This window comes from Athene cunicularia (genome assembly GCF_003259725.1).
Source record: "Athene cunicularia isolate RWA chromosome 20 unlocalized genomic scaffold, athCun1 chr20_part1, whole genome shotgun sequence".
Taxonomy (NCBI): Eukaryota; Metazoa; Chordata; class Aves; order Strigiformes; family Strigidae; genus Athene; species Athene cunicularia.
In genome coordinates this window covers 1,252,520-1,279,213 of record NW_020799125.1, presented here as the reverse complement: position 1 = coordinate 1,279,213, position 26,694 = coordinate 1,252,520, and the positions used below count along the sequence as shown (strand labels likewise).

The following is a 26,694-nucleotide window of genomic DNA, read 5'->3' as shown; positions in this document are numbered from 1 at the left end:
TGTGTATAAGAGACAGCTTGTGAGTTCTCCAGCTCTCCCTGACAAAACACACCTTGTTGGAAGGAAATGGAATGGGTTTGTAGCATCCCTAAACATTGTATTTCCTTTACAATTTTCTGTAGTCATCTGAAAGACAAGCCAGCTCTCTCCATTCCTCTCGGGTGAGCCTGGCTGGCACATCCCAGTGCCGCAGTGAGGGAGAGGTGTCTCTATGGACTCACTCATTCCCCTACTGGTGCATTTTTGAGATGAGGGCTGCTTCATACTAAGTTTCTATGAGCCACAGCAGACCTCACGCAGAAAAAAAAGATTAAAATATCCTTCCAGGTGTGATACGAACCACAAGGCCACATGCAATGACCGATTTCATTTTACCAATTACCTCTGAGTGGGACCATTGCTTTTTAAAAGCAGACAAAAACCACAAGCCAACAACAACAACAAAAATCAGAATAATCAGAGATTTTTCTTCTATTTCTTGTACAATACTAACATAAAACCCGGGGAATTTTCATTTTTTTTCCGAAGTTTGTGGCATTCTGGGGCAGGTTTGGTGCCGGGCGGGAGGGCCCAGGAACTGGCCGTGGTGCTGACGCAGCCCCCGAGGCTCCTCCCGTTGCCTCGTGTCAGGAACAGTCTTGGCTGCCTAATCAGCAATTAGCGCTCATCAGCTGGGCTGTGGTAGCTAACGACCTCAACACTTCGAGCTGCTCTTGGGAAAACAGAGTGCTTCTGCTTAAAGCCGTCCCAGCATTCAAGGGGATGTCTAACCACCCGTCTGCACGCTCTGGTCTCCAACACAGACGCATTTGCGCTCACCCTAGGATCAAATTAGGAGTGTGGTCACAGACATTCTTTGCACTTGCTCTGGAATTTTTGTAATTTGAAGATCCAGCCTTTTACATTTTAAAGGATCAAAGGTCAAATCATTTAATTTACATACATACAAACATCCAAGCATGAAAGATGCCCCTTGAATGTGTGCCCCGATTCTAGGGGAACACTGGGATGGTTTTATTTCTCCAGATTTTCCATCATGCCTCAGAACAGGAACTCTGGGTTAACAGTCATGCAAAGTGACAGCCCTAAATCCATTCACTGTTATTATACTCTATAACATTTACACACAAACCTCATGTATATCTGCATCAGGGAACTCCTGATAGTATTAGCAATGAAAATTACATATCCACCCAGTTTATGGGCAGAGTGCATGAACGAGTGTTAGCTGTACTGGCACAGGGAACCTGTTCAACCTCTGCAAATTGTTCACGGTTCAGAAGCACCAAGTGAGCAGTAAGATTGATTTGGGAAGTTTGTTTTGCACAGAAATTAATGCCTCATAACCCTCAGCCAACATTCCTCTCGCCACATACGTTTTTCCTTTTATGACTAAGGTGACCTCTTGCATTCAGAAAAACAATATGAACCAAAAGCTAGTGAATTAAGTGAACTTCCCAAAATGTCTAATTCCAGCCTTATTGGAATGGAGGGTTTTCATTTTGTTTCTTCTGTCTCCTGACTTTGTTTCAAATTACCTGCTTAGTGTTTGAAATTTACCTTTTATGAACTTGATAATCCATTTCTTCTTTACATGAGCTTCATCAATTATAAAATGTTTATTTAATGGCACTTTTTATTCAAATAAGTTTTGCTAGTCACATGACCTGGCCAGAACAGGAGAATTTCAGTGGCAAGGAGGGAAGAGATGTACAACATAAACATTAACTGCGTTTCTACATGGACTGACCTAAACTGTAATTAAACATTATCACCTTAGGGATAAATGAACTCCTGTGACTCCCCATGTCGTACCTTCTGCATGAATTATGAATGAAATGTAGCTACAGAGGAGAAATGCCACTCCTTCTGTCCAGCTCTTTTCACTGGAAAAGTCTGCTAGAATGTGGGGTGAGCAGACTCCAAGGGACACCAAGAGTTCCCTTCTGTGTCCTTGATGAAGATGTGTCAAGCCCAAATATCAGCCAAGTTTAGCAGCAATTAACACAGAACAGAAAGCTTCACAGAGGCCAAGAATTTGGAAGTAATTTCATTGTTGCTCAAAGTGCCATCTTGCTTGCTGATTTCAATAAAAAGAGGGTTTTAAGCTCTACTCTCCCTGGGGAATAGCAATAATTCTTAGATCTTTGCAAATTAGGTAGGGGAGGTGGAAGAGGAGGGAAAATGTCAGTGATGTAAAATGACACTAAGCTATTGCTCTAATTCCCCAAAGAATGTTCTTGGGCTTTATCCTCTGCTGCTGTTTCTCTACTTGTTCTGCATGTTCAGTACCAGCTTCCTCCAGGCTGCAGAAGTATCCGATTAAGCTTTTTATTAGGAACACATGTGGTAGGCAGGTGCGTTCAGTCAGCCTGTCAGACAGCCTGGGAACACACACGCTGCCAAACAAAAAAGGGTGGAGCTGGGATGTCCCAAGCATTCTGCAGGCAAATGAACAGAGCAGGAAAGACAGGAAGAGACAAGTGTGCCCAAAGGGAATGAGGAAAACATAAGCCTGTGCATCCCTCTGCCCCCTCAGTCATCTGAAGTTAACTTTTTAATAGCGAGTTGAAAAAGTGTTCAGGAAACAGCAGCACTGAACTAAAGTGCTGGAGCCAGAAGGCCTGAATTACAGCAAGATCTCAGAAAGGGACCAGCTGGCTGCCAGTGTGCAAAATACATGAAGGGTGGGAAGGCAAATTTTAGGAGGTGTTACTGTTGCTTGTGTAAGATCTTAGCTTTAGTCTGCATCTGTCCTAGTGAAGATTCTGGGCTCTCCAACTTTTCTCTCTATGGAAAAACTTGCCATTGGTTTTTCCACCACAGAGAATATGTGCAGAGTCTCCTTCAGGGCAGATGTATTCTAGGTTTCACTTCTCAAAGCTAATGAAGTGTGTATGCTGTCATCAGTGCGAGAGGGGGCAAATGAAGAGATCGCTGCTACAGGAAAGCAAAAAGCCAGCTTGTGAAAGAGCTACTGTGAGCAGATAGACAGACAATCAAAATCCTTTGATTCCTTGACCTTCTTTACTCTTTGGATGCAATTATGACCACTGAAAAATCTAGCTTGTGCCAACAGCAAAGCATCTCTTGTGCGTTGCTTCTCACATAACATCTGCTGTCAAGGCTTGCTTTGCTGCCTTCCTGGGAACCTTCCAACCTGTCAGTCTGAGTGAAAACAGCAGACAGGCAGGCAATGAATTCTCTCGGTTGGGAAGACATTTCCAACTTCCATCCCCTTCACTGGAGCCGCAGGAAAAGCCTAACCCTCTCCACACCCAGAACTACCATATGGACAGCCCAGAGCTATGCCAGGTATTTCTGAACTAAAAATCACTTCTCTCCCTCCTGGCTGGCAAGTTGGGGAGATGCAAGATGAATCCTTGCTAAGAGAAAAAAAAAAAACAAAGCAGATTTATTTTCTTGACAAACTAGTTGCTGTTCCATTTCCTAATTGGGCTGGTAGGATTAGTTTTACAATAACATTTCTATACCAGTATAGGCTTTAAGATGGTGTTACAATAAGCTTTTTCCTCCAGCGTGTTCTGTGATAAAGCATAGAGAAAGATTTTCCTACTGGGCTCTACAGCTACTTGTATCATGCACAGTGACTGACATGCCCGAGTTTGATCGCATTCCAGATTAAAAGAGCTGCACCTTCAAGGAGTACAGACAAGCCCTGAGCAAAAGCAGACTGAGACCTTATGTATCTTCAAATGTATGCCCAGGAGCAGGATAATATAGTCAGCAGGAGTCAAGATGACAGCCAACATTGTGCTCACCATATGGGTTCAGGTTTGCTTTTCCCCCTTCGGCATGCAAAGCCTTACCCCAAGTACACAATATGGTGCACTACAGTTCCTCGATAGTCTCAAGGAGTTGGTATTGCCAGAAAACCAAAATCTCCACAGCTGGGTACTGCATAGTTAAAGAACATGGATTTCACACTACCACATCTGGAATTTAAAAAAATCCAAAACACAACCCCCTTCCCCACAACTTCTAAAAACCACTAGGCAAAGCAAAAAGACTACAGAAAGAGTTCTGAGTGTCCCTTGCCCTTCTTAACAGGGAACTGGCTATATATGTGTGACAGACAAGGAGGGAACTAGGTCATGTCCCTTGCTGCATCCCCTGAGCCTTCAAGTTCCTAGTCATGTTTTCTGTACTATCGATCTGCTGTCCCTGCCTGTCTGCAGCACAGTACCAGCCAGGCACTCTGGGAAGGACAGCAGCCTGTAATAAAATCTGCCTTAAAATGAGATAAAGAGAACAGAAAAAGATACTGGCAGGGCTCAAAGTGTTTGACCCCCAGAGACTAAAAAGGGATAGAACTGGCTGACTGTTTTCAGGCAAGGTCTGAGTGCGAAAGAGAAAAGGCTTGCTTTCTGCCTTACCTCAGCAAACTACAGAGGGAAAAGCTCTATTTGTCCCACTAAATGAAAAATTATATGAACATTTCGGACCTGGCAGGAGTTACAGGCCTGGGGCTTCAATACTCTACTTTTATTACAGGACAAGTAGAAATTTGCTTCACTCTGAATAGCTCGGCCCATACAGCTTTCTTGCATACAAGTATTTTAGCCTCATTTCCAGAGTTTAGGATTCAAAAATCCACCGAAACTTAAATCTCAGGGAGAAGGAGAAAGAAAATATTTACCTAAATCCTATTTTATCTTATAGCTCCCTCGTCTGTCTCCCCATCTGGCCCTTTGTGGTGTTTTGCAGATGCACAGAGAATATTGTCATGTGCCTTTGGGGAAGAAGCAAAACACTCCGAAGAGAAAGCTCCCATATATCTGTGTGATCACTTAGCTCAGGGCCATGTGCCTAAGTTAGTAAGCTGCCATAAAACAAAGGTCTATTCCAAACAAACTCAGGACATTTGTTGGCTGAACCTCTAGCCTGGGGCACAGGGCTGGTGCCAGGCCAGGCGTTTGGGAAGGATGCTAACAGCGACATACTTCTGCACTGCAAAAGTCTGGGATGTTCTGACATCAAAGTCTGTCATTTTTTTCCACCAAATTCACAAACAGCATCCACTCAGCAGCATCAGTCCTGTTCCAGCTAAGTCATAGAATCACAGAACCCCAGGTTGGAAGGGGCCTCAAGGATCATCTGGTCCAAATTTTCTTGAATAAAACGCCCGGTCTAGATGAGGTGGCCCAACCAACGAGCCAACAAGTGGCTTCTCCCAATGCCTTCGGTAACACCAGATCTTTGGGCTTGGGGCAGAAGTTGCTCCAAGCTCTCCTGGTGTCTTCAACTCAAGTCCCACCCCAGCTCATGAGGTGTGTCATCCCCCCCCTCAAACATTTTGGGGTGCTCAGGCCCCGTTAGGCACGAGGGTGTGGAGAGGTGCTGCTGGGCATCACAGTGATGAAACATCTGGGGGAACAGGAGGAGCCTGGGTGGGGGCAAGTGGGTTAAATGGGGTAAAATGAGGCTGGAAAGAGTCTGGACTGGAGGGGACAGATTGTAGGGGGGACCCCCAAGTTGGGGAGACCAGGCAGTGCTGGCAGAGCCCCAGCTAATGGCCCTTTATAAGGCAACAAGCTCTATTCTTCTGGATACACAGGCTTGCCTTTCTCACACACGTGCATGGAAGCATCTCTCAGACAATTTAATGCAGATCATTTTCCCTGAAGGAGAACTAACCAAATATTAACAGCCAGCACACACGCCAGGGAGTCCATCCAACTCAGGAAACGGGAGCTTCTCTGTCTGCCTCTTCTTTGTGACATGGCAAGAAAGGGGGCTGAGTCTTCCCCCCGTCCCTGCAGTTTGTTGGGTCACACAGATCATCCCAACTAATAGGAAATGCAGGATCAAGACAGTGGAAAGTTGTACCAAAAACGTGCAGAGAAGTACTTGGCACTCCAGAAGCTTGAAATTTCTCTAACATTTAATTTAACATTTAATCAGGGCAAGTTATCCTTTTTTTTTTTTTTTTTTTTTAAAATTTTTTTTTTTTTTTTTTTAAAAGCCAAAGCTGAAATGTGAACGTTTCACCAGTCTGCATTCGTTTGTACTTAAAGCCATTAACCACAAAGTAACGGACCAAAGCAGATTAGAAAGAGGTGGGCTGCTAGCTCTAATGCAGCTACAAAATGCAAGAGTACCGACGAAGAAAGGGAGACAATGGATGTTTTGTTTCAGTTAATTTCACAGACAAGTGAGAAACAATTAATTAACAGTGAACATTAAGGACATTGAATTACTGCAGAGTACTTTAAAAAGCTTGTGGAAGACTCCAATGAGGGAAGAGTTGATGAAAACGTTTAGTGGATATATGTTAGGTGTAAGCAGAAAGAAAATACCCTGCTTTCTGCCTCCTTAAAGGTTTTCATTTTCTGGAGCTAAGGATCTTCTCCCTTTTATTTCTTCACAACTACTGTGCACATATGTGCTCTGCCACCCATCACTAAGTCATGAGGAATAATGAGAAATCCTCCTTCAGGAGGGTCTCTGTCCTTGTCAAAACATGAATTTCCACACCCCAACAGGAAGATGGAATAATTTGTTACTGTGTGGTTGTATGTGATGCATTGCTTCAGGTGTTAGGTTGCTGCTCTCCGTTTCCAATTCTTTCAAGCAATATTGTTTATAAAAGAGAACAGGAAAACAAACAAAGGAAAAAAAAACCCCACCATTTACAGAGGCTTTTGCAGTTAGATGATACTAAATGGGGTGGGAAATATGGGCCAGCCTCTATGCCTGGAACAAAATAAAACCAAACAGCATCTCCTCAACAGTTGCTCGGCGATGTACTCACCGCGATCAGGATCTGGAAGGAGCTGTGCATGACCTCGATGTACCGATACTCCAGGGCACAGCCTATCACGGAGATGTAGGAGTGGCTGTCCAGCCCTTTGATGCCAGACATTGAAGCCTCTTTCCTTACACAGCCGGGACCGTTTTCACTCCACCATGACTGGTGCCGGGAGATGTTGAATGTCAGGAGTTCGCTATCCTAAAGAGAAAAGTTGCCAAGAGAGCTCCGTTTATTATAAGAGTGTCTGGTATGCTGTCAGAAGGAGGTCATATTAAAATCAATGAAAAACCTGAAGTTTCTAAGATCCCCGCCCTCAAGAAGTGATACCACAGATCAAAATACATTGGCTTTATGCTCCTTGCAAGTATTTCACTAGCAGGCTCCTGCGGTGGGAAGTGTTTCTGAGGCAGGCCTGCAGCACTCCAACAATTTCCCCATCATGTAGCACACTTCAGGAGCAGGACTGAGCAACTTCTCCATCAGAAAGACAGTATCTAGGCTGCAGACCCAAGAATGCTTTGTTAGTGGTTCCCGCACCCAGAAAAAAAAAAAAATCCTCAAGTTATGGGTTTGAGAGATTAACCTTGCAAAACTAGAAGAAAAAAAAGGTAAATAAGGCAGCACTAAGCATCCTGTCAGAATCATGTGTTATGGGTATGCTCATTCCAGCATGGAAGTCAACACAGGTAACAGAGAAATATGAACTTCATAAACCTAAAGTGAGTTTCAAAACTCAACAGATCATCCTCTGTCCCTCTCTTTTAACACATCTAACAAGTTCCCTTGCCATTTCTGTCTTGATTGCCTTCCACACTCTTCACATATGGTGCTTCTACGTCTGCCGCTGACCTGACACGCTGTCAGTTCCCCAGCTGAGCTGACCTCACCGTGATGATTGCAACTTCTTGCAAACACTTCCTCAGTATTCCTTATCATCTCTATCTACCCTAAGAGAGGCTTTTTGTTTTGCTCTTCTCCTCTTTGCTAGTTCAGTAATTTAAACCATGCCATTGTGGGGGTCATATACTGAAACGCCACACTTCATTATGCAACCAAGTCCTTATTTAAAAATAATGACACTTCTCACACTTGAGAAGAGAGTGGTACTCGCTGGAGCACCCAGGAGAGTTTTGGGATTTTGAGCTTACAGGATGCAGCAAATCCCTCCCTGCAGATGGTAGAAGACAAACTCAGAACTGGCTGAAGAGATCAGTTGCGTCATTTCATGGATGAGTGCTAAGTGCTGGGCATCCCAGCAGCTCTCTTGGGTCACTTTGGTGTGGAACCAGCAACCCCTTTTGACCACAAAACAGGACAAGGGGTTGGAAGTTTTATTCTGGAAGACAGATTATCGAATGGATCAGGCAGAGAATCTGTGTCTCTACAGGAGAGAAATAGGTACTGGATATACACACCCCACTGAACCATTACTAAAGTTTTAGCACCACTCTATATACTACTTCACACGGCTTATGCCAGGGTCCTACACAGTCCCTGCAGGAAAGAGGCAGCTCCCAGAACAGCAACAGTCAGAGCTTGGGGCATTCACACTTCCTAACATGGGAAACCAAATGTAACAGCTCCTTTGCCTCGGCTCCCTGTAAAGTCAAGAGGGAAAAACAGATTCAGAGCGACTAATCCCGGCTCCTACTCTGAGTTACCCCCCCAGAGAAAGGATTTGTCTCTGCTGCCAGTACAGGAAACCAAGCCAGGTAGTTCTGCAGATACACTTTTCTGTGTCCATCTTTGTATCCTGGGGCAAACGAGTTACAAGAGCAGAAAATTTGAATGCCAGCCAGAAAACCCTGAGAACAGAAACCAAGTGCCCCACTACAGACTTTGTGCAGGTACCCTCCACTCCACCACAGATACTCAAAACCAGTTTGCAGAGCTGTTATTAAAATATGCTGCAGGAAGCACGTGTTAAGAAATGTGGACAATTAAGGGAGAAGACAGCTGCCAAACTCCTGACATAATCACCACAACAGATGGGATGTGTTTTACAGTAGATGGAGGAGGGCACAGAGATGAAGTATGGCACCAGTACAAAAGCAGCCCGAATAACAAATACAATAGGGAAAACTCTATTAACAGTTGGGAGTTTCGAGGGAGCTGTCTGCGTTTTAAAGGCTATGGGGAATAATTATTAGATTGGCAGCTACAGGAGAACGCACACAGTTCAAGGTGCTGGGCTATCTACATTTTAGAGAGGCAGTTTTTCTCTTCCAGCTCCTCACAGTTTTGGCAGGAGAGTCTTTGGCTTGCTCCCTCTGCTGGGCATTGCTCTTCAGAGGCCCACAGATATCCCGCATATCCACCAAATTGCATCTTTTCTGCAAAGCTTGTTCTTTCTCCCCAAAGTTTGCATGTTCTGAGACATACGGCTATTCCCCAGCAAACGCTTTTCCTCCTGGAGACAGCCAGGCTGCTGTGCTCTTCTCCCTCTCACAAGCCACTCAACACTTTTTTTTTTTTTTTTGAGAAAGATGATTCTTTCCTTCCCTGATCAAACAACTCAATTCCTATTTCTTTGCCTGCGGCTTCCCCCATCAGCACAGAAACAAAGCTGTTCCACAGGATCTACTCTTAACCTCGGTCCCCAGGGCTTCCTTCTGCCAGCTCACAGATGGTGCCTTCCAAACCTTCTGCCTCCCCGGTGCAAAGAGCCCCTTCAGTGCCTTCTCCGCTCCTTACAGAGGCATCTATGTGTATTTGGCAAAGTAAGAAACAGGCTGCTTCCCTTCTTGAACCTCCCTTTTGTCAGTCCTTATAGAATTGGCTCTGTCTTAGCTCTGCTGCAGAAGCTGAACTTGCTTGGGAATTAAGCCTGAAAAAGCGGAACAGGTGCTGGGCTGGAGGTGGGCAGGTGGAGGAACAGTAGGTCCTAAGCAGCACTCACTGCTTTTTGCCTGCAATCACACTCCAGCACCATGCAAAAAAAAAAATAAAAAAAAAATATATATATATACTTCAGTTAAGAACAGATTGGAAAAACTGAGTGCATTTGGATTCTAAAAGCACCACGACTGACACACATGAGCCATCCATCTCACAGATGTAAAATGAATGCTGATTGCACCCTGGGATTGTGGATGCCTTCGCGTTCACAGACACCTTTCTGAATAAGCATCTGTCTGGAGCACCGCAGGGCACGAGGGCAGCATGAATCAAAGGGTCTCAACATGCAGAGCAACGCCGATCCTTCGCTGGTGTCCCTGGCTGGGTGTCCTCGGAGGATACCTGTGCTGATGGGGCACAATAAAAGAGCATTCAAGGAAATCACTTAATTGACCTCCAGTTGCTCAGTGCTTGCTGGGAGACTGGAAAAACAATCCCAGGATGTCTCCTGTGGTTTGCCAGCTTCATTTGCAAGGAGATGGTTGAAGAAAAGTGCAACTACGGAAAACAGGAACAGCACACTGAAGTCGGGGAAAAAAGAACCAGTTGCAAGAAAGTTGAGGGAACAGCTGTTTCTTAAAACCTTTCTGCAATGCATTTGAAGTCTAAACAGACTGAAATACTCCCAGAAGTGGTATGCAGGTTGGAAGATGTTAATCAGTCCCAGAAGTGATCAGGCCCTGCTGTTGGGAGAGAGTGATCTGTGTGTAACTGCACTCCCCCTCATTTCTTGACAAGCTGCTATTTGAAGGGCTATTGCTTCCTCTTTAACCTTCAGCCTGAAGAGAAATATGAGCGAAGAGTGATACAAGCTCCTTCTTGGGAGCATGAAAAAAAAAAAAAAAAAAAAAAAAATCATCACATATCACTCCAAACTGCTGTAGCACCTGGTTGCCATCCATTTGCCATCAGTGTGAGAAGGATGACAACAGCACTAAAACCATAGTACCTACATTTTACAGTCTATTTTCTGCTCTCAGCCTCACCCCACTGTGTCCCACGGGGAAACTCACACCTACTTCTGACACCCACAGAGCCAGCTGTGTTCCTTTTCTAAAATAGTTCTCTGAAAGCTGTTCTGAAATTATTTTCTAGGGGACACTATCAGAGATGGGTTTATTTGTTCTTGTTAACAGCCGTCTGAACTGCCTCCCCCCCCAAATTTCCTTAATTATCAGGCAAGCCAGCACTATAATGGCTCTGGAAAGAAATTGAACCCTGTATGGGAGCCCCCAGAGCTTGACAGCAGAATCATTTTAAGCCTTTTCAGTTGGAAACATTTCTTATTAAAATAGGAAATACAATGTTTATCTTTCAGTCCTGTGTGCTGAATAGCTGTATCACCCTGAGACAACAGAGAAGCACTTTCATTGTCTCCCAGCAGGCTTGTTGACAATGCCACAGCATTTAAAGGCCAAATCCCAGGCTTCCAGTTCCTAAATTTAGATGGAGTTGAGGGACAGTTGTAATTACACATGCGTTTATCCATCCTCCTCACAGTATATTCTCCAGGTACAAAGTCATCCCAAGATGCTGTCCAGATTCTCTGGAATACAAATAACCCTCCATTCAACTAATAACGGCTGCTTCCATTTCAAGAGGAGATTCAGACCACCACCACAGCTCTGGATTCAGATCAAAGCACTGAGTAGACAAGAGAGAATATAAAGGAAGAGTAAAAAAAAAAAACAAAACAAAAAAACCAAACCCAAAAGCCTTCACCATTCCAAGATAAATAATTCCAGAGGGAAGAGACAAAGGAATACATAAAAATACACAACACCAATTCCTCAAACCTCTCTGAATGTTTCTCAAGTACATAATGAAGAGTCAATCAGTATGGCAGCTGGACAGACAGATGCTCACATGTCCTAACAGCAGGATTTTAATAATTAACTCAGACCATGGGGTTGCAGGAGGGACTGTGTTTCACACTCAAGTAGACAAGGGGAAGCTTAACGTGTTATTTCAAGCACAGCCTTGAAACTTCAGAGAGAACTCCCAAAATTCACCTAACCAAATGGCCAGATGGATAAAAAGAAGGAGATGGAGCAGGAACAGACCAGAGGAGGAAGAACAGCAATCTGGAAATTTGGCTGAGCCCCACCACAGAGCAGTGGTACAGCACTTTTGGAGAGGCTGCACTTCCCCCAGATGCTGCAAGTGTGCTCAGAAGTAGGAGCAGAGCAAGTCAGCAAGGCAACGCTGCCAAAAGCCGCTCGGAGGCACATCACCGTCTCACTGCCAACACTGAGAAGCATCCCTTCAAATCCAGATTGCTGTATTGCTTGCCTGCTCGTTGGCAAAGCACTTAGAGGAAAGCTGGCATAGGCTGCATGCTCAGGGAGGCCCTTGCAGCAATAAGGAAAGTGCTTTCTTAGACACTTAGGCTGATCCATTTCTGTCTGGCCACCTAATGAAGTTCTGCTGTGCCATATTTCACACTCTTATTCCTACTAAGAAGGCATTGCAAGATAAAAGTGACAGCACAGAAAAATAGAAATCAGGCCAGTTTAGTTCTTCCAAGTGGTAGAGAATAGTTTCACAGAGCAGGAGAGAGCATTTTCCTTTTCAATAACGGAGGGCAGTTATAACTAGAGGTTAGGAGGCAGATGGTTAGTAAACAGTTAGAGCTACCATGAGCAGGGTTGGCTGGCAAAGCCATTCGCAGGGTTCCCATAGCCAGGGGAGAGTGAGCACTGCTGGAGGAACCTGGAGGATAAAGGAGCACTTTAGGAAATTATGTGAAAGACAGGAGGAAAGAGAGGGTGAGAAGTGGCGGACAGGCAACCCAAGAGAGGAAAGTGTCAGTGGAGAAGGGATTTTGCTTGGTAAAGGAAAGCAAACAGCCAGCCCCCCAGCTGCAGTTCAACAACCACGCACCTACCAGCCCACATTCTACTGATGGCAGAGTTTATAACCAAGAGATGGGCTCTTACCCCTTTGCCAACTCACTGTGGGCTGGTGTTGGACCTTTCCTCACAGACCTCAACAGCCGTGGTGCCCCTGGTTTCTGTTCTCTAGGTCAGCCAGGCACCCACAGCGAGGGGAGGGACACAGGAACACGTGTCTGTGCTCAGCCCTGCACAGCACTCCCCTGCTCGCAGCTTGTACTCCCTCACCACTGAAACCAGATCGAGACACCAAAGCACAGACAATTATTTGCAATAAGTGCACATAACTGTTTCCTCATTTTTTAAATACTCCAGGCTCTCTCTAAACTTGTTATAGCAGAAACACTTGAATCCTTTCTCCCCTTTCTCACCCTACCTGAGCTATCACCTGTCTCACTTGCACCTGGCTGTCATTACCAGCCTCCAAGTTAACAAACTCCATTCTTTCTAGCTCATTGCCCTTCCTGCATTTTGTCATTATAAATTAGCCAGCTGCTGACAGAGATCTCCCTGGCAGGCTGCCCTTGTCAGGAACAGAGTGCTAGCAGGAACACTACTCTCCCACAGGCTCACCAGGAATCACAAGGAAACAGCACCTGAAGACCTTCCTCAGAGCTCTCAGCCCCTTAAGGGACTTGCCCAGGAGCACAGCCCTGTCCAAAACACCCCCCAGCGTATTCATGGTTAGTCTAGTGGTCAATGAGTTAGCCTTTACCTGACCAGCCCTATCAGCCTTCCTCCACCAAAGCTCTTCTTCTATTTGCCATCTATCTGCTTACTGCCAGGCTAATTACAAACTTTGACTTCTTATTAGGACCGAAAGCACAGCTTCCCCCCCAAGGACCAGTTCCTCTGCAGCACTGCTGCCATAAACCCCCAGCTGATACTGCCCTGCCCTCGTCCCCTCTAAGAGCCTGTTCAACACTTGCTCATCCAAGCCCAAGCGTCCTTCTGGGGTCTGATCTCAAGGCTACAGAGATCAGTAAGACTCTGCAGATGTCAGCTGGCTTTGGGTCAGGTTTCCAGGCGATGCAGCAGGACAACAACACTACTTGAGTCCAGCCTGCAAAGCACCACGCTGTCCTACACAAACCTGATTTCCTGTTTCAAGTTTATCTTCTGTTTTCACATGGATGTGAGGGGTTTGTTTTGCCATTACAAAGACCCAAATCACTTCTGTTAAAGGGGAGGAGGAAGAAAGAAAAGCAGCCTCATGAGTTTTTCCTGCAAGACAGCCTTTTAAAATTAAAATAACTCCTTAAGAACAGAGGCAAGGCCGTAAAGGATTTTAACACCAAAATAACCACAAATACTCTTGCTTTTGCCAGTTGCCACCAAAGGAACAGCACGAATTTCTCACTGAGGCTCTAGAGAGTAGCCCACTGAGTCGATAGCAACTTATACCGCAGCTCAATTCAATTAAAAAAAAAAAAGTCCCCAGTCACAAGAATCATCCTGTAAGCTAAATAAAGGTTCTCTGTGTGCTGGCTTTGCTAAAACGAGCCATAGCACAGGGCAAGGTTATGAGATGACGCTCCTCTGTAGCGGAGAAAGTGGAGTTTGCCGTGCTGTTTGAACTGCAGAACAGCAACCCGATGTGTTGTAGGGCAGGTTGGGATTAGTAAACACAAGTAATCAGCTGGCTGGAAGTAAACATTGGCCTTCAGAGAAGCTCTCAGAGCAGTTTATCACACCAGTATTTCCTCAGTAGAAGGGAGCATTTAAATAGTTACTTAAAATTCTTTTTTAGTTGGTCACAGCCAACACCGAGATCATCTCAGGCTGAGATTTCAGACCATGAGTAATCACTGTTTTGAGCAAGAACTCTCTCAAAGTTTCTGTGGATAATTGAGAGGGGAAATTGAGATTAATAGAGGAATTAGGAAGTTACATTTTCTTATCTGCAAAGGATTTATGCTGTCACTCATGGCTTGCTGTAGGCCTGATAAAAAAAACATAGTGCAGTTCCAATTATGACTGCAACTTAGATGTATGACCTGAGAATTTAAGCCAGACGTAGAGTGCTCAGAAATGAACCTGTATCCTATAATTGCTCCAAGTCTGCTAAGCTACAGCAGCACTTAGTAATTCATTGCTTACAGCCCAGGCTTAATTTAGGACCTGCCTTTCTGACTCACCCCTCATTAAGCAGACAGCAATACTTAGCTTATCTAGTCTTCAAAGAGCTTCACATATTAACTCACAACACCCCCGGCCAATAGCCATGAATAACTACCGCTGTATTTAAGAAGGAAAAATTAAGACAGGAGAACCATATCACCTCTGAGGCCACATTCAGAGATGTGCCAGCCTCCCCAGCATCCCTCTGGCTCATTCTCTGCTCATCAGAGAGAAGAGCCTCTCCCAAAAGGTGCAATGGGAAATACCGTGCCTGGTGTGGCAACAACCAGGTACCTGTCCCTGCTGCTGACGTGCACTAGGTCTTCAGCAGGACCAGGAGGCAAAAAGATATCAAGAGCTGGTCAGGTACAGAATTACAGCAAGGTCCTTGGTCCAGATCAACACAGCCAGACTGAATCCCTGCTGCAGCTCTTCCCTGGGACAGGCTGGCACACTCAGTGCCCCCCTTCTTCCCAAGCAGTGATCAGATCACAAGAGGATCAGCTATAATCTAGTTAGCTCATCGCATTCCTCAGCCACCTCTGCACTGTAGCTGGGGTTTAGCCCCCAAACCCCACCTCCCCTCAGGATGGCTCTGCTCCCAGGCTTGCTCTCACTTTACAAAGCAAATACACTCCACCTGCCCTGAGGGCAGGGTTTATTCCAGCCACCACCTGCACTGACCAGCAAAGGGCTCCAGAAATCAATATCAGCTCCCCATTTTTACCATACAACAAGCAGTACTCCTCCACCCCCTAGTAAGGCAGCTCTCTCCACAGGGAGGGTGTCTGCTCCCAAGCAGTACCCTACCACTCACCTTAACCACCCCCTGCCTCATCCCAGAGCTGAGCTCCCTCCCCTTTGATGCCAAGCCTGGGCACTCACCCATAAAGCTCCTACTCACCTTTGAGAGCCCTCCCACTTCTAAGTAAAAGCAGATGATGAAGATGTTCCAGGTGACCCAAACTGCAGTCCAGATGGCATACTAGAAGGGGATGGGGGAGAGGAGAAAGAAGCAATAAACATTAGGAAGTCACTGGAATTAGCTTAAATATATATGTGATGCAGCTGGGGGCAGTTAAATGCCCTGAGTTCGGTGCTGGAGTAATTCTCCTGTTTGTTTCCCATATGCAGATGGTCCCTCACCTGATTAGAGACACAGGGGCAGAAGTTTGGAGGGAGTAGAAGAGCTTCTGCCATGCATTTGTCCAGCATTTAGCTCTCCCTCTTTGTTGTGCAGTGTCTCAGTGTTACTTTGGTACCAGTAATAATTATCTGAAACCTTCCAAGTCTGGCGTAAGTACAGTAAAATTGCAGCACGCTGAACAATGTGTTCCTAAGCACAGCCAGACACCTCCTGCTAAAACTGTTTACAACACTCGTGCCTGATTTCCCAAGGGCTTCACTCAGTTCCTCATCACTTGCCATATCCCACGAGAGCAGAGGCTGTGAAAGGCTCTGAGTGGCTCTGAACAAAACAGATAGTACTTACCACCACTATGTAGCGAGGTCTATACTGAATAGTGCCAAACAGGCCGAGGATAACGATGATGATGTGGAGGAAGTTGGCTAGGATAGGGGCCCACTGGTATCCCAGGAAATCGAACACTTGCCTCTCTAATGCAGCAAGCTGGAAGGGAGAAGGAAAAGGAGAGTTACAACTTCTGGACTGATGATGTTTGTTCTCAAGGTTTTGACACGCTCCCTCAGCAAATCACTGCTGTGACTGAAGATGTTGCTCCAGTCCCAAAGCAATTTACTACCAGGTCAGTAGGACAGCACACGTGTCTACATGCCCCTGCTTCCACGTTTGTACCCATCCCATCTCCCCCGATGGCTGAGCCACCGCAGAGCAGTGAGCTCCAGTGCCCGTGTGGGGACACGTCCTCTCTCCTGTGCACTTTGCCAGGGGCAGGTGGCCCTGGCTGAGGGCAGAGGTGAGCAGCGGGGCAGTAACATCTTAAATGGCTGCAGCAGGACTTCCGAGAGCTCATTTGTCAGAGCCTTCAGCACCACTCCATCATTCCTGACACTTCTCATGTTTCTGCTCTCCAACACACATCCATCAAAGTAAGAGAGAGGAGAAAACTCTCCTCCACCTTCGCCCCACAGAAAATGCTGCCACCCAGCAAAGAGATTCTGCAAACGCATCAGTTTTCCGGGACAGGCTGTATTCCTCTCCAGCACTAATAACATGGTTCAAGGCTAGTATTATGTTCTAGAAATAAAACGCCATTACTGTTGAAGTGCTGGGCCTGATTTTCAAATCATATTTGCATAAAGATGTGCTTTTCATCTGTAGCTATCATCTGTGTATCAGGCAACAACTGTTCACCTGGATCTGAACTGCTGTCACGCGTGCAGCTGAAAGAGCACAGTAAACATGCAATTGCATGCCAGCCTTTCCATCCCCACAGCCTTTAAATACTTCGTCTGTAGGAAAAACGGTGAGTGAAGGGTGAAAAACAGTTCCTGCAGGTTTTTTCCCAGTGCCCAAGACCTTCTCTCTGCTTGTCTTCACTAACACAGAACAACCAACCTCCCCCCATTGCCCAGCAGCTTTGCTAGTGCTAAGGCACAGCAGGAGATTTCCCTATCAGGGCAAGGATTCAAAGTGTGTTTAAGTAACATAGTAGTACGTTGGGGTTGCATGATGACATTTCATATTTATTTTCACCTAAAGAAATGGTTACAGTTTGCCATCGACAGTCAATATTAATTTAACCACTGATGAGACATTAACCATGGGTGATCCTCGTGCACTGTGTGTAATCAGCTATGTGACATCTTTTCCTGGCTTGGCTTTTAAATGGCAGCTGGGGACCAAGCACTGGAGCTTCTGTAATGGTTTAAAGCATTTCAGGATGGGAGGGGTTGCAGGTCCCAATCAAGCCACAAAATGAGGGAAGCCACATCTCTTAAATGACCATCTTTCCTCCTTCACAGAATCACAGAATCATCTAGGTTGGAAAAGACCCTGGAGATCATCTAGTCCAACCGTTCTCCTAGCACAGTCCCCACCTACAGCATATCCTTAAGCTCCAAATCGACCCGACTCTTGAACACCTCCAGGGATGGGGACTCCACCACCTCCCTGGGCAGCCCATTCCAATGCCCAACAACCCCTTCTGGAAGGAAATGCTTCCTAATATCTAGTCTAAACCTTCCTTGGTGCAACTTGAGGCCATTCCCCCTTGTCCTGTCGCTTTCTACCAGGCTAAAGAGGCTCAAACCAGCTCTCTGCACCCTCCTGTCAGGTAGCTGTAGAGGGTGATAAGGTCTCCCCTCAGCCTCCTCTTCTCCAGACTAAACACCCCCAGTTCCCTCAGCCACTCCTCACAGGACACGTGCTCCAGACCCTGCACCAGCTTCGTTGCCCTTCTCTGGACACGCTCGAGTTATTCAATGTCCTTTTTGTAGTGAGGGCCCCAAAACTGAGCACAGTAATCAAGGTGCGGCCTCACCAGCACCAAGTACAGGGGCAGGATCCCTTCCCTCTTCTTGGATCAGTGGGGAAATTACCTTCACACCTCTCTTGGGCTAGGAGGGTATTGCAATTCTCAACGCTACCCTGGAAATTCAACAAAAATCTGTATTTCAAAGAAATCTCCATCAGCCCTGGTTAAGGGAGATCAATCAGCACGGAGGTAAGCAGCTTTTCCTCTCTGACATCTCACTGGCAAAGGCAGTCTCCAAATCTGTCTCTTCTGCAACATAATTAGCCTTCCCTTTGAAGCAACACCCCCTGCCCTGTTCTGACCCCTGCGAACCCCCTGGAAGATGATGTGAGATGTGCTGCACGGCCGCGCGTGGGGCGCCAGGGCTGGAACAGAGCAAGCACTGCTCGTTTCCCCGTTCAGCCTGCCCTCCCCTCCCCGAGCACAGCACATTTTCTGTATCTGATCAGAAACAGCAGTAATAGGTTAAATGCTTAATCTTTTAGGAGGGGATTAACGCACATACCTTAACGATATTTGGAAATTTTGAATCCTGACTGGCTGACAGTGGGTCACTTGACTGTGACCGCTTCATCCAATCAGGCATTTAATTGGCTTTGTGCATTATATTAACGCAGGAGTAGGTGCCACAAGAGCCGGCGCCCGCGGTGCATCAATTAGCCATGGGGACACAATGGGGGTATGTTCCGCAGAGATAACGCCCTGCTCAGCTTCACCTCATGCCCTCAGGCCCTGAAAAGGGGGATAAAGACAAATCCTTCCTACCATGCCTTCTGCCATGAGATTTCCCACTCTAGAATGAGGGCATCCATGTCTGGAAAAGTGTTTTTCTTTCTCCCAAATTAACATTGGCCGTGAGGGCTGTATAAAAGGGGGGAAGCTTGTCCTTTCACAGCTTTGTGATTGTTTCCTGGCTTGTTTGGATCAGGGAAGACGTTGGCCTGTGGAGTGGGAGGTACCAACCGTCCTGGTGATGGACCTGCCAATCTACACTGACTTCAGACTGGGGCACAGCTCCTAGCGAGCTCTCCGGTCCCCGACCACGCTGGATTTTTTCCCCATGATCCCAGCAGTTAGCTTCATGTCATACTTCCCTCTTCCTTACTGCAATTGCCCTTGTCTCCAGGTTGTTTCTGTCCTGATTTATGTTCCTTTGCCATTTTCTCTGCATTTCTTTTTTTTTTTTTTTTTTTACGGTTTTGTGTCCCTGGGAGCTGCAGGCGTGACTCAGCTGGTACAGAGATCTGCTGGGCCTGTCGGCTGGTTCAGCTAAGGCGAGCGGGAGCTGGGTCGGTACATCTTTGTGTGATGCGTGAGCTCAGGCAAGCTGTTTCCTCGTTTATAAAAATAAAAGCCATTTTCTGTAAGATGTGTGTTGATGGCAAGCGCAAACGCTACTGATGGAACTCTAACACCGTATTTCTGACACACAGGCAGTGAGTCTGTGCCGCGATCCAGAAATGCAGCCTGAAGTTACCCTGGGCTTAGCCCTGTTCCCTCAGGAACTCAGCATAATTAAGGAAATATTTGCTAAAAACAAATAGATAAACAACCACTTCACTCATTACGCTACAGGTCTGTGTGCAAAGCTCACCCATTAAATGCTGCTGAGATTCGCAGGGAAACAGGGTGATGTTTGTGCTAAGCTGGCCTTGGTTTGGGGGTTGGGATGTGAAGAATCTCATGGTACCCTTCACCCTGGTTCCTTCAGTCTGGCTCAGAAACGGCAGGGTCGGGGTTTGCCCCTGCCTACGGGTGTGATATATCTGCACCCTCGTTCTGAACCTCTCTTGGATCCCTCTTGGTGAGCAGGGAAATGCCATCCCATCTTTCTCTGCTGCTGCCAAGTTTCTGCAGAGTAATATCCTTGCTGTAGCGTGCTTTACGATGATTCACACTTTTCCATTGAGAAAGCCTATTATATTCTAGAGATATTGGTTGTAAAGAGAAATTTCACAGATTGTGGCACAGGTTTCAACCCATTCAAAGCTTGACAGGACCTTTCCATCAGGGAGGACAAATTTTTCTCCTTTATGACTATTCTTATTAAAAACAGGATTCCTTCTGCTCCTTTTGCTTCTTTAGCCCACAGAACATTTTTACTTTTCATTCGTTAAATGAAACGATTTGTTGCAGTACTAAAATCAGAATAGTTGTGGCAGACTTTTCTCTCCTGAAATAAAACCATATTTCTGCTGATCTGAGTGAAACTGGAATAGCAAATAACCATGTGAAGCAATTGTTAGCCAGACAAACAAAACCAGCCAAAGCTCTCTGTTGGGCTATCATTCATTTATACGGCCAGGAAAGATAAGAAATGCAGAGAAGATGTTCTGCAGTTTACAGAGCACACACACACTGAGCACAGACACAAGCCAGCACGGCGGGACACGCTCTGTAAGCCAGCACGGCGGGACACGCTCAAGGTCTTTACACCACTAAAACTTCACCAGAGAGAGAAACTGCACCTGAGCTGGAGGGGCGCGTTATCTGATGGAGCCCACCGCAGAATAGAAAAATAGAAAACATCTCAAATTGTGGAATACTTTCTTGTCGGGGGGTTCAAACCATTCCTGTTGTGTTTGCAATGGCTCTGGCAGGACAGTGTCACTGGCAGGTGTCGATGCCAGCATGGGCTGGGGGTTGCTTGTTGAAATTCTGGTCCCTCAAATTCTAGCCCCTCATCTTTGTCTTCTGTTGCTCCTGTTGTGCTGTGAAGCTGTTCCCCTGGTGCCTCCATACCGCTAAGGAAGAAGGGATGCTGATGAACAAGTCACCTGGAATTCTTTAACCCCCTGTCCTTTACAGCCTACTATCAAAGCCACGTTATCAGCTAGATTTGCTCTTCTTAGTTTCTTAAGCTTTTAAAGCCTTTAATCTTATTTGGTTTGGATCTGTGTCTTTCACTGCATTTGTGAAATCAATTGGGACACAAAATAACAAATATCACTATCGAGGTATTGGCACAACTCGTACAGATGCAGGAAAGATGCTCAGAAAGCCCAATGACAGGTACAGGTACGCAGAGGATGCCCTGCCTACACACACACACGTCCTTATGTATCTGTTCCTGCAAGCAAACCTGCTTTTACACTTCCCAAGCTCAGCTTTAATAAGAGATTTCTTTTAAAAATTAAATGCTAGAAATAAATTTACAAGCATGCAATAAATGGAGCAAATGGGAAAGGCTGATCCTACTGCTATGGGCCAGCCAGGACTTAAGGGTGATACTCTTGAAAAAAAAGAAGAAAACGTGTTTTACCCAGAAACCCAGACAATTCTCCACTTGGCCTCTAAAAAAGCAACTTGAAAACTCTCTTGCTACTCTTTGTTTTTCACTGCTGTAAGGACACAGAGCCTACAGACTGCTCCAACTCCTGCCCTGCCCTTGGTCAGCGGCGCACACAGCCGCTTTGGACCCCTGCGTGCGTATCTGCAGCTTCAACACAGACAAGATTTGCAACTTAAACCCCTATATTTACTTTTTCTCTAGCCTGAACTGAAAAAAGAGCCTCAGCTACAGCCCTCGGTCACCACCGCGCTCCTGTGATGTTCAGGGCTGATTCCCGACGTGTTGATCCAGCCTTTGATTTCCTGCCAACTGGCTTTGTTTTTTAAGAAGATGCTCTTTGTTTGTCTGCTGTGCAAACACCATCGGAGCAGCCAAGACTTTCACTGAGAAAGGTCATGGGTCTTTCTTGAGGAAAAACTTGCATCGATTTCCTGAGGTATTTTGGCCATGCAGTGGTTGACAGCTTGAGTTCAGGACAGAGTCACAGTGCTGCTATCCCTGTGAGACATCAAGGATGAAAATTTAAGTCCAGCCAGCTGAAACAGCGGGAAGAAATTAAAAAGTCTCAAATATATAATTTAAAAAAAAAAAATCTCTTTAGGTTTGGAATAGAAATATCTTTATTTTTGGTTCTTCCATACAGTTTAAGTTTGGCAGTACTACAACACCTGTTCGCTCTGGTTTTTATTATTATTATGGTTATAGTATTGGTATTATTATGATATATTATATTATTATACATAGTCCTTCTATACAGTTGCTTTGCGTTTGTAAATGGTGAAACAATGCTGGATCTAAAGAATCCTAAACCCCTGCTGCAGTGTGGTGAAACTATCAGCAGCGAGCAGAAAATTCTCTTCCGTGCCAGTGCTTATTCCAAGTGGAGAAGATTATGTGGGTAGAAAAATTATTAGATGATAAGTCTGCTTTTACCACAGCGGCTGCATTTTGAAATAAATATTAATGGTTGTAATAGCTGTTTAATTAAGTTTATCTGAAAAAAAAAGCAGTTCACTGAGCCTCTACTTCACATCCCCCTATCTGAGGGGGTTGTTCTGCTGCTTGCCGCGTCCTTGTCTCTTCTAAAGTCAGCATCTCACTTGCTAATACCCGCTGCATTCATGAAATCTCATTTTTCTTCAGTAAGTGTTGTCAAGGAAACCTTCCTTGGGGCCTTGTGATCCACAGCTCCTTTCCCGGCATCCCCCGCCGAACCACAGAGGTCAAGAAACTAATTGCACAGGAGGTCTCTGTCACTTTGTCTCTCAGACATCTTTGGCCACTCTGGCCACTGGATACAATAAGCCCCATTCTCTGCTCCATTTGGTCTGTTTTCTCCCCAGAAGCTGCAGAAGTCCCTTCTATTCACACAGATATTAGAGAGGCCTCCAACAGCAGAGCTTATATCCTTAAATCATTTATGTTCCAGAAGCAAACTCTGGTCTCTGGGATGGCCTGAAGACCAAAGCCTGCCAAAGGGCCCCCCACAAGGCAGCTGGAGAAGTCCCCGTCGCTGGTGTGAGCCCCACACCAGGTCACTGCCCTGCCACTGGCTGCTCCTGGGGTGTTACACTCCAGCAAACACAGCTTGCAGGTGCCACAGCTGAGCATCAGGACTTCTGCCCCCCCAGTCCAGTACCATCCAGTGCAGAGCCTGGGCAGACGTAACCCCTCGGTGTGGTCCAGCACAACCTCCCTGCTGAAGCCCGGAGCATCCTGCCGTTACACAGCCCAGCACTGAGCCTTCACCTCCTCCTTCCCCCCTCGCCTGGCACCTTTGTGCTCTGATTCTCCCCTCCCAGCACCATTTTGTGTGTTGGGAATGATGCTCTCAGGAGTGCCACTGCTTTGACCTTGATCCTTACACTTTCTGCTGCCGATGCCTTTCAGAAACATCCTAGCTGCAAAGAGAAGTCATTATTCAGTCCCTCACGCCCAAATGCTGCTTAGCATTCCAGGAAAGGCACAATCCTTGCTGAACAGAAGGGATGAGACTGGCACTGAAGCCTGTTTGTTTGTGTCTGGAGTTGAAGCTCCAGCTTCAGCAGGACTGAGGTTCCCTAGTACATCACGTATGGCCACCAGCCTTGCTTGGCCGAAGACGTGGGCTGTGCACAAGCATTCATGCACACAAACCTTTTTACTCCAAGTGTTGGGTTGGGCCATTTAGCGGGCAAAACAGCAGGAATATATGAAGGGAGAGAGAAGGCACTGGGGTGTAAGGCAGTAGCTGGCAGTAATTTTTCTAGCAAGACTCTGTAGTCCACGGTCCTCGCCAAACAACACATCCCCAGGTGCAGCCCGAGTGGGGCAGCCCCTCTCCTGCTCCACATCCCTCTGAACGGGGTGCTCAGCAGTACAGTTAATTACCTGTCTTGCACATAATGTTGCAGAGGAGAGAAGAGGTTGCCCAGCACCGAGTTTCTAAATGATGCTCAGACTACAGCTCCTAGGAAAAAGACTGCTTCCTAGGAGGAACGTTTCAGTAAAATTATTGCCCTGTATTGCCTAAACTTCCCCCAAATCAGGGTCAGTTACGTGCCTGGGGAGGCTGTGCTCTGTACACCCCACCCAGCCTCTGGCCACTTTGGTTTTCCTGGATCCCATCTCGGCGTGGGGCTCAGACCTGAGGCATGCAGAGAGGTGTCTGTGCAGCTGCTCTGCTCCCTACGCTCCTGCTTGTGTCTCCTGGTAGCATCTAAGTGCTGCGTGCTGCTGTGATTGCTGATTGCTGAGATTAGCAATCAGCCTAAATTAATAAGCAGGTGCCTTTGTGATCCAGGCAAAAAAGCACTCTGACAAGAATGACAAACTTGTTTTATTTGTAAGCTACATCAACACTCGAACCGAAGTTCCCCAAACATAATTGAATTAATCTGTTTTGCCCACAATGCTCCCCCTCAGTGTTTTTCTCCTCCCTCAGTTTCACAGCTCAGCTTTGGCTCTCCAGCTTTGTAACGGAGAGGGGGGGGACACTCCAACGAAAGGGACCTGACTGTATTTGCAACAGACATTAAATAGAATGAGTTTCTTCAACAAGTGCCTGACATTTTTGTCAGCCAGACGCTTGGTAAGGCACAGCCTTACCCCAGGCTCAGGCTCCACACTTGTGGCAGTCCCGCCTTTCCCCTCGCTTGTTGGAGGACTTGCCATCCCACCTTAGCCCACCTCGCACCGATGATCACGGGCAAACATCCCTGCTGCTCCCCACAAAGAGCATCCTGGCAAGGCAGACAGCTTTAGAACTTGGGGGGGGGGGACACACAGACACACCTTCTCCCACCAGTAGCACAAATTTCCCTGTTGAGTGAAGTATATTAAAGACGTGCCATTAACTCACCAGCCATTTCCCTCGGGAAATCTCCTACCATTTATGAAGCCATCTAAACACTATAAAGGCTGTGAGGCAGAGCGGTGTTGGAGATCAGCAGGAATTTAATTTTCTAATAGAGAGATTTATTTCCTACCAACAGGGCATTATATTCTGTGATCCCTGCCCCTGCTCAGCCAGGAAGGCTACCAAAAGTTTGGGCTCATTCACATGACAGCGATGCAAGGGAAAAGTGAAAATACTTAAAAATTGGGCAAGGGGTTGTTTGGTGTAGAGAATGTACCCTCTACCCTCTGGATCTGCTACCTCGAGTATTGTCTTCTGAGGTAAGAGAGCCAGCTCTGCTGCTGGAGGGAGAGAACAGATGAACAGGACTTGCACAGGAGATGCAAGGCTGTACTGAAGGACTGTTTGGGCCAGGACTGCCCAGTCTGTCTTCCAATGATGCAGCTCCCTGGAGTCTCCTGGATGTGGGAGCAGCAGTTTGGGAACAGCTCAAAGATTACCACGAGCTCTTAAGTGCACTAGAAAGACTTGAAAAATCACTCAGGGGTTAGACTAAAACTCACAGACTGTATAAAGCCCACGAATACCAGCTAGACTCAGTTTAGAAATAACGATGGCTATCTTTGTTAGTTTATAGGCACTTACTACAAACTGCAATTTTATTTTGCCTCTGGTTACCCCAAAGTTGAATTGTGACCTTAAATATACTACTGGCAGTTCCCCAAAGGAAGAAGAAACTCTTGCTTCAGGCTTAAAAAGCCAAGCTCAGTTTTTCCTCTGTCCTGCCCACACAAAGCCTGAGAAAGACTTGCCGTGTCCGAGTGACATGAGACCATCCCCTGCCTTTAGCTTTATGAACAAAAGTGTCCCCTGTTGTCTAATTCATGGCTGGAACCACCTGCAGCACTTTCTCCTCACCAAGGGTCAGCTGTAGCCTGAGCTACAAACCCGCCTCTCTGAAGGCAAAACACCTGCAGAAAGCCACCTGAAGCTCTTTTTCTCATCCAGGGGAAGACCAGGATGAGAGGTTTTTGGCGTCCATGTCGCATGGCCAGCAAAGCCCCACTTTCTCCATAGCTCCGTGTGTCAGAGCAGCCCTAAACTCAGCAGGTTCTGCCCCAGCACGTCTGGACAAACGGTCTCTGTGGCGCTGAGACTTTTGTGGGACCCTGCTGGGGCCTTTCCAGATAAAGCTCCCTGCTCTCCCCTTTGCTTGCTCGAGTCCTTCTCCCTCTGCTCTGCCCCTTCCGCCCGCCCCATCCTGCTCAGCAGCCGCTCTCCCCAGCTCCATCCTGCACATGGCACCAGGAGCTCTAGCAGCTGATCCCCTTAATTAGGTCACAAACACATCACGTGTAAAACACTTGCACCAGCCAGATCCTCTGAAGGAAAAACATGCAAGCCCTGCAACTGGGGTAAAAGCTCGAGAGAGGAAGGATGCCAAAGCTGAAATAACTCTTCAAGACTTTGTCCGTCGGAGCCCTGTTTCAGTTTCTGCTCAACAGCTGGGTCCCCGTTCCCTGACACTCTGTAGCTAAGTGGTCGTGTTGCTTTAATTTCCTCTTGCTCCTGCTGCAATGCCAGATTGCTCAGATATTCATAAACAGAAGGAGTTTAATGAAAATTATAATTAGAGCCCTGCGGTGCTCTTGCAGGTCGCCTTTACACTGGGCTGCCTATTTACATCACAAATCAGGCTGGTGTCACTGCGGTGTCTACAGCAAGAGAAGAGAATTAATTAAAAGGGAAGCGCGGGGTGGGTCAGAAATAGGGGAGAAAGAAAATGATATTGTTATTATGAATAATCTCGGAAATTGGGATCTGCCACGGTCTTGCCGCAACTTTGCTCCTAGAAGAAAAGCCCATTTGTGATCATCGTGCAGCAGGAGGGGACACAGCACAGCCCCCCCCCCCCCCCC

General features: G+C 46.5%; 1 protein-coding gene across 2 annotated transcripts in view; it reads right to left on the bottom strand.

Annotated features, from left to right (window-relative positions):
• Positions 1-26,694, bottom strand: part of NKAIN4 (sodium/potassium transporting ATPase interacting 4) — a 53,848-nt gene that overhangs the window by 11,327 nt on the left and 15,827 nt on the right. For both annotated transcript variants that reach the window (XM_026862045.1, XM_026862046.1), the window contains exons 2-4: positions 16,181-16,318; positions 15,593-15,673; positions 6,776-6,973 (exon numbers count right to left, since the gene is read on the bottom strand). In XM_026862045.1, the coding sequence (XP_026717846.1) occupies positions 6,776-6,973; positions 15,593-15,673; positions 16,181-16,318 (417 nt within the window). The remainder of the gene's footprint in view (positions 1-6,775; positions 6,974-15,592; positions 15,674-16,180; positions 16,319-26,694) is intronic.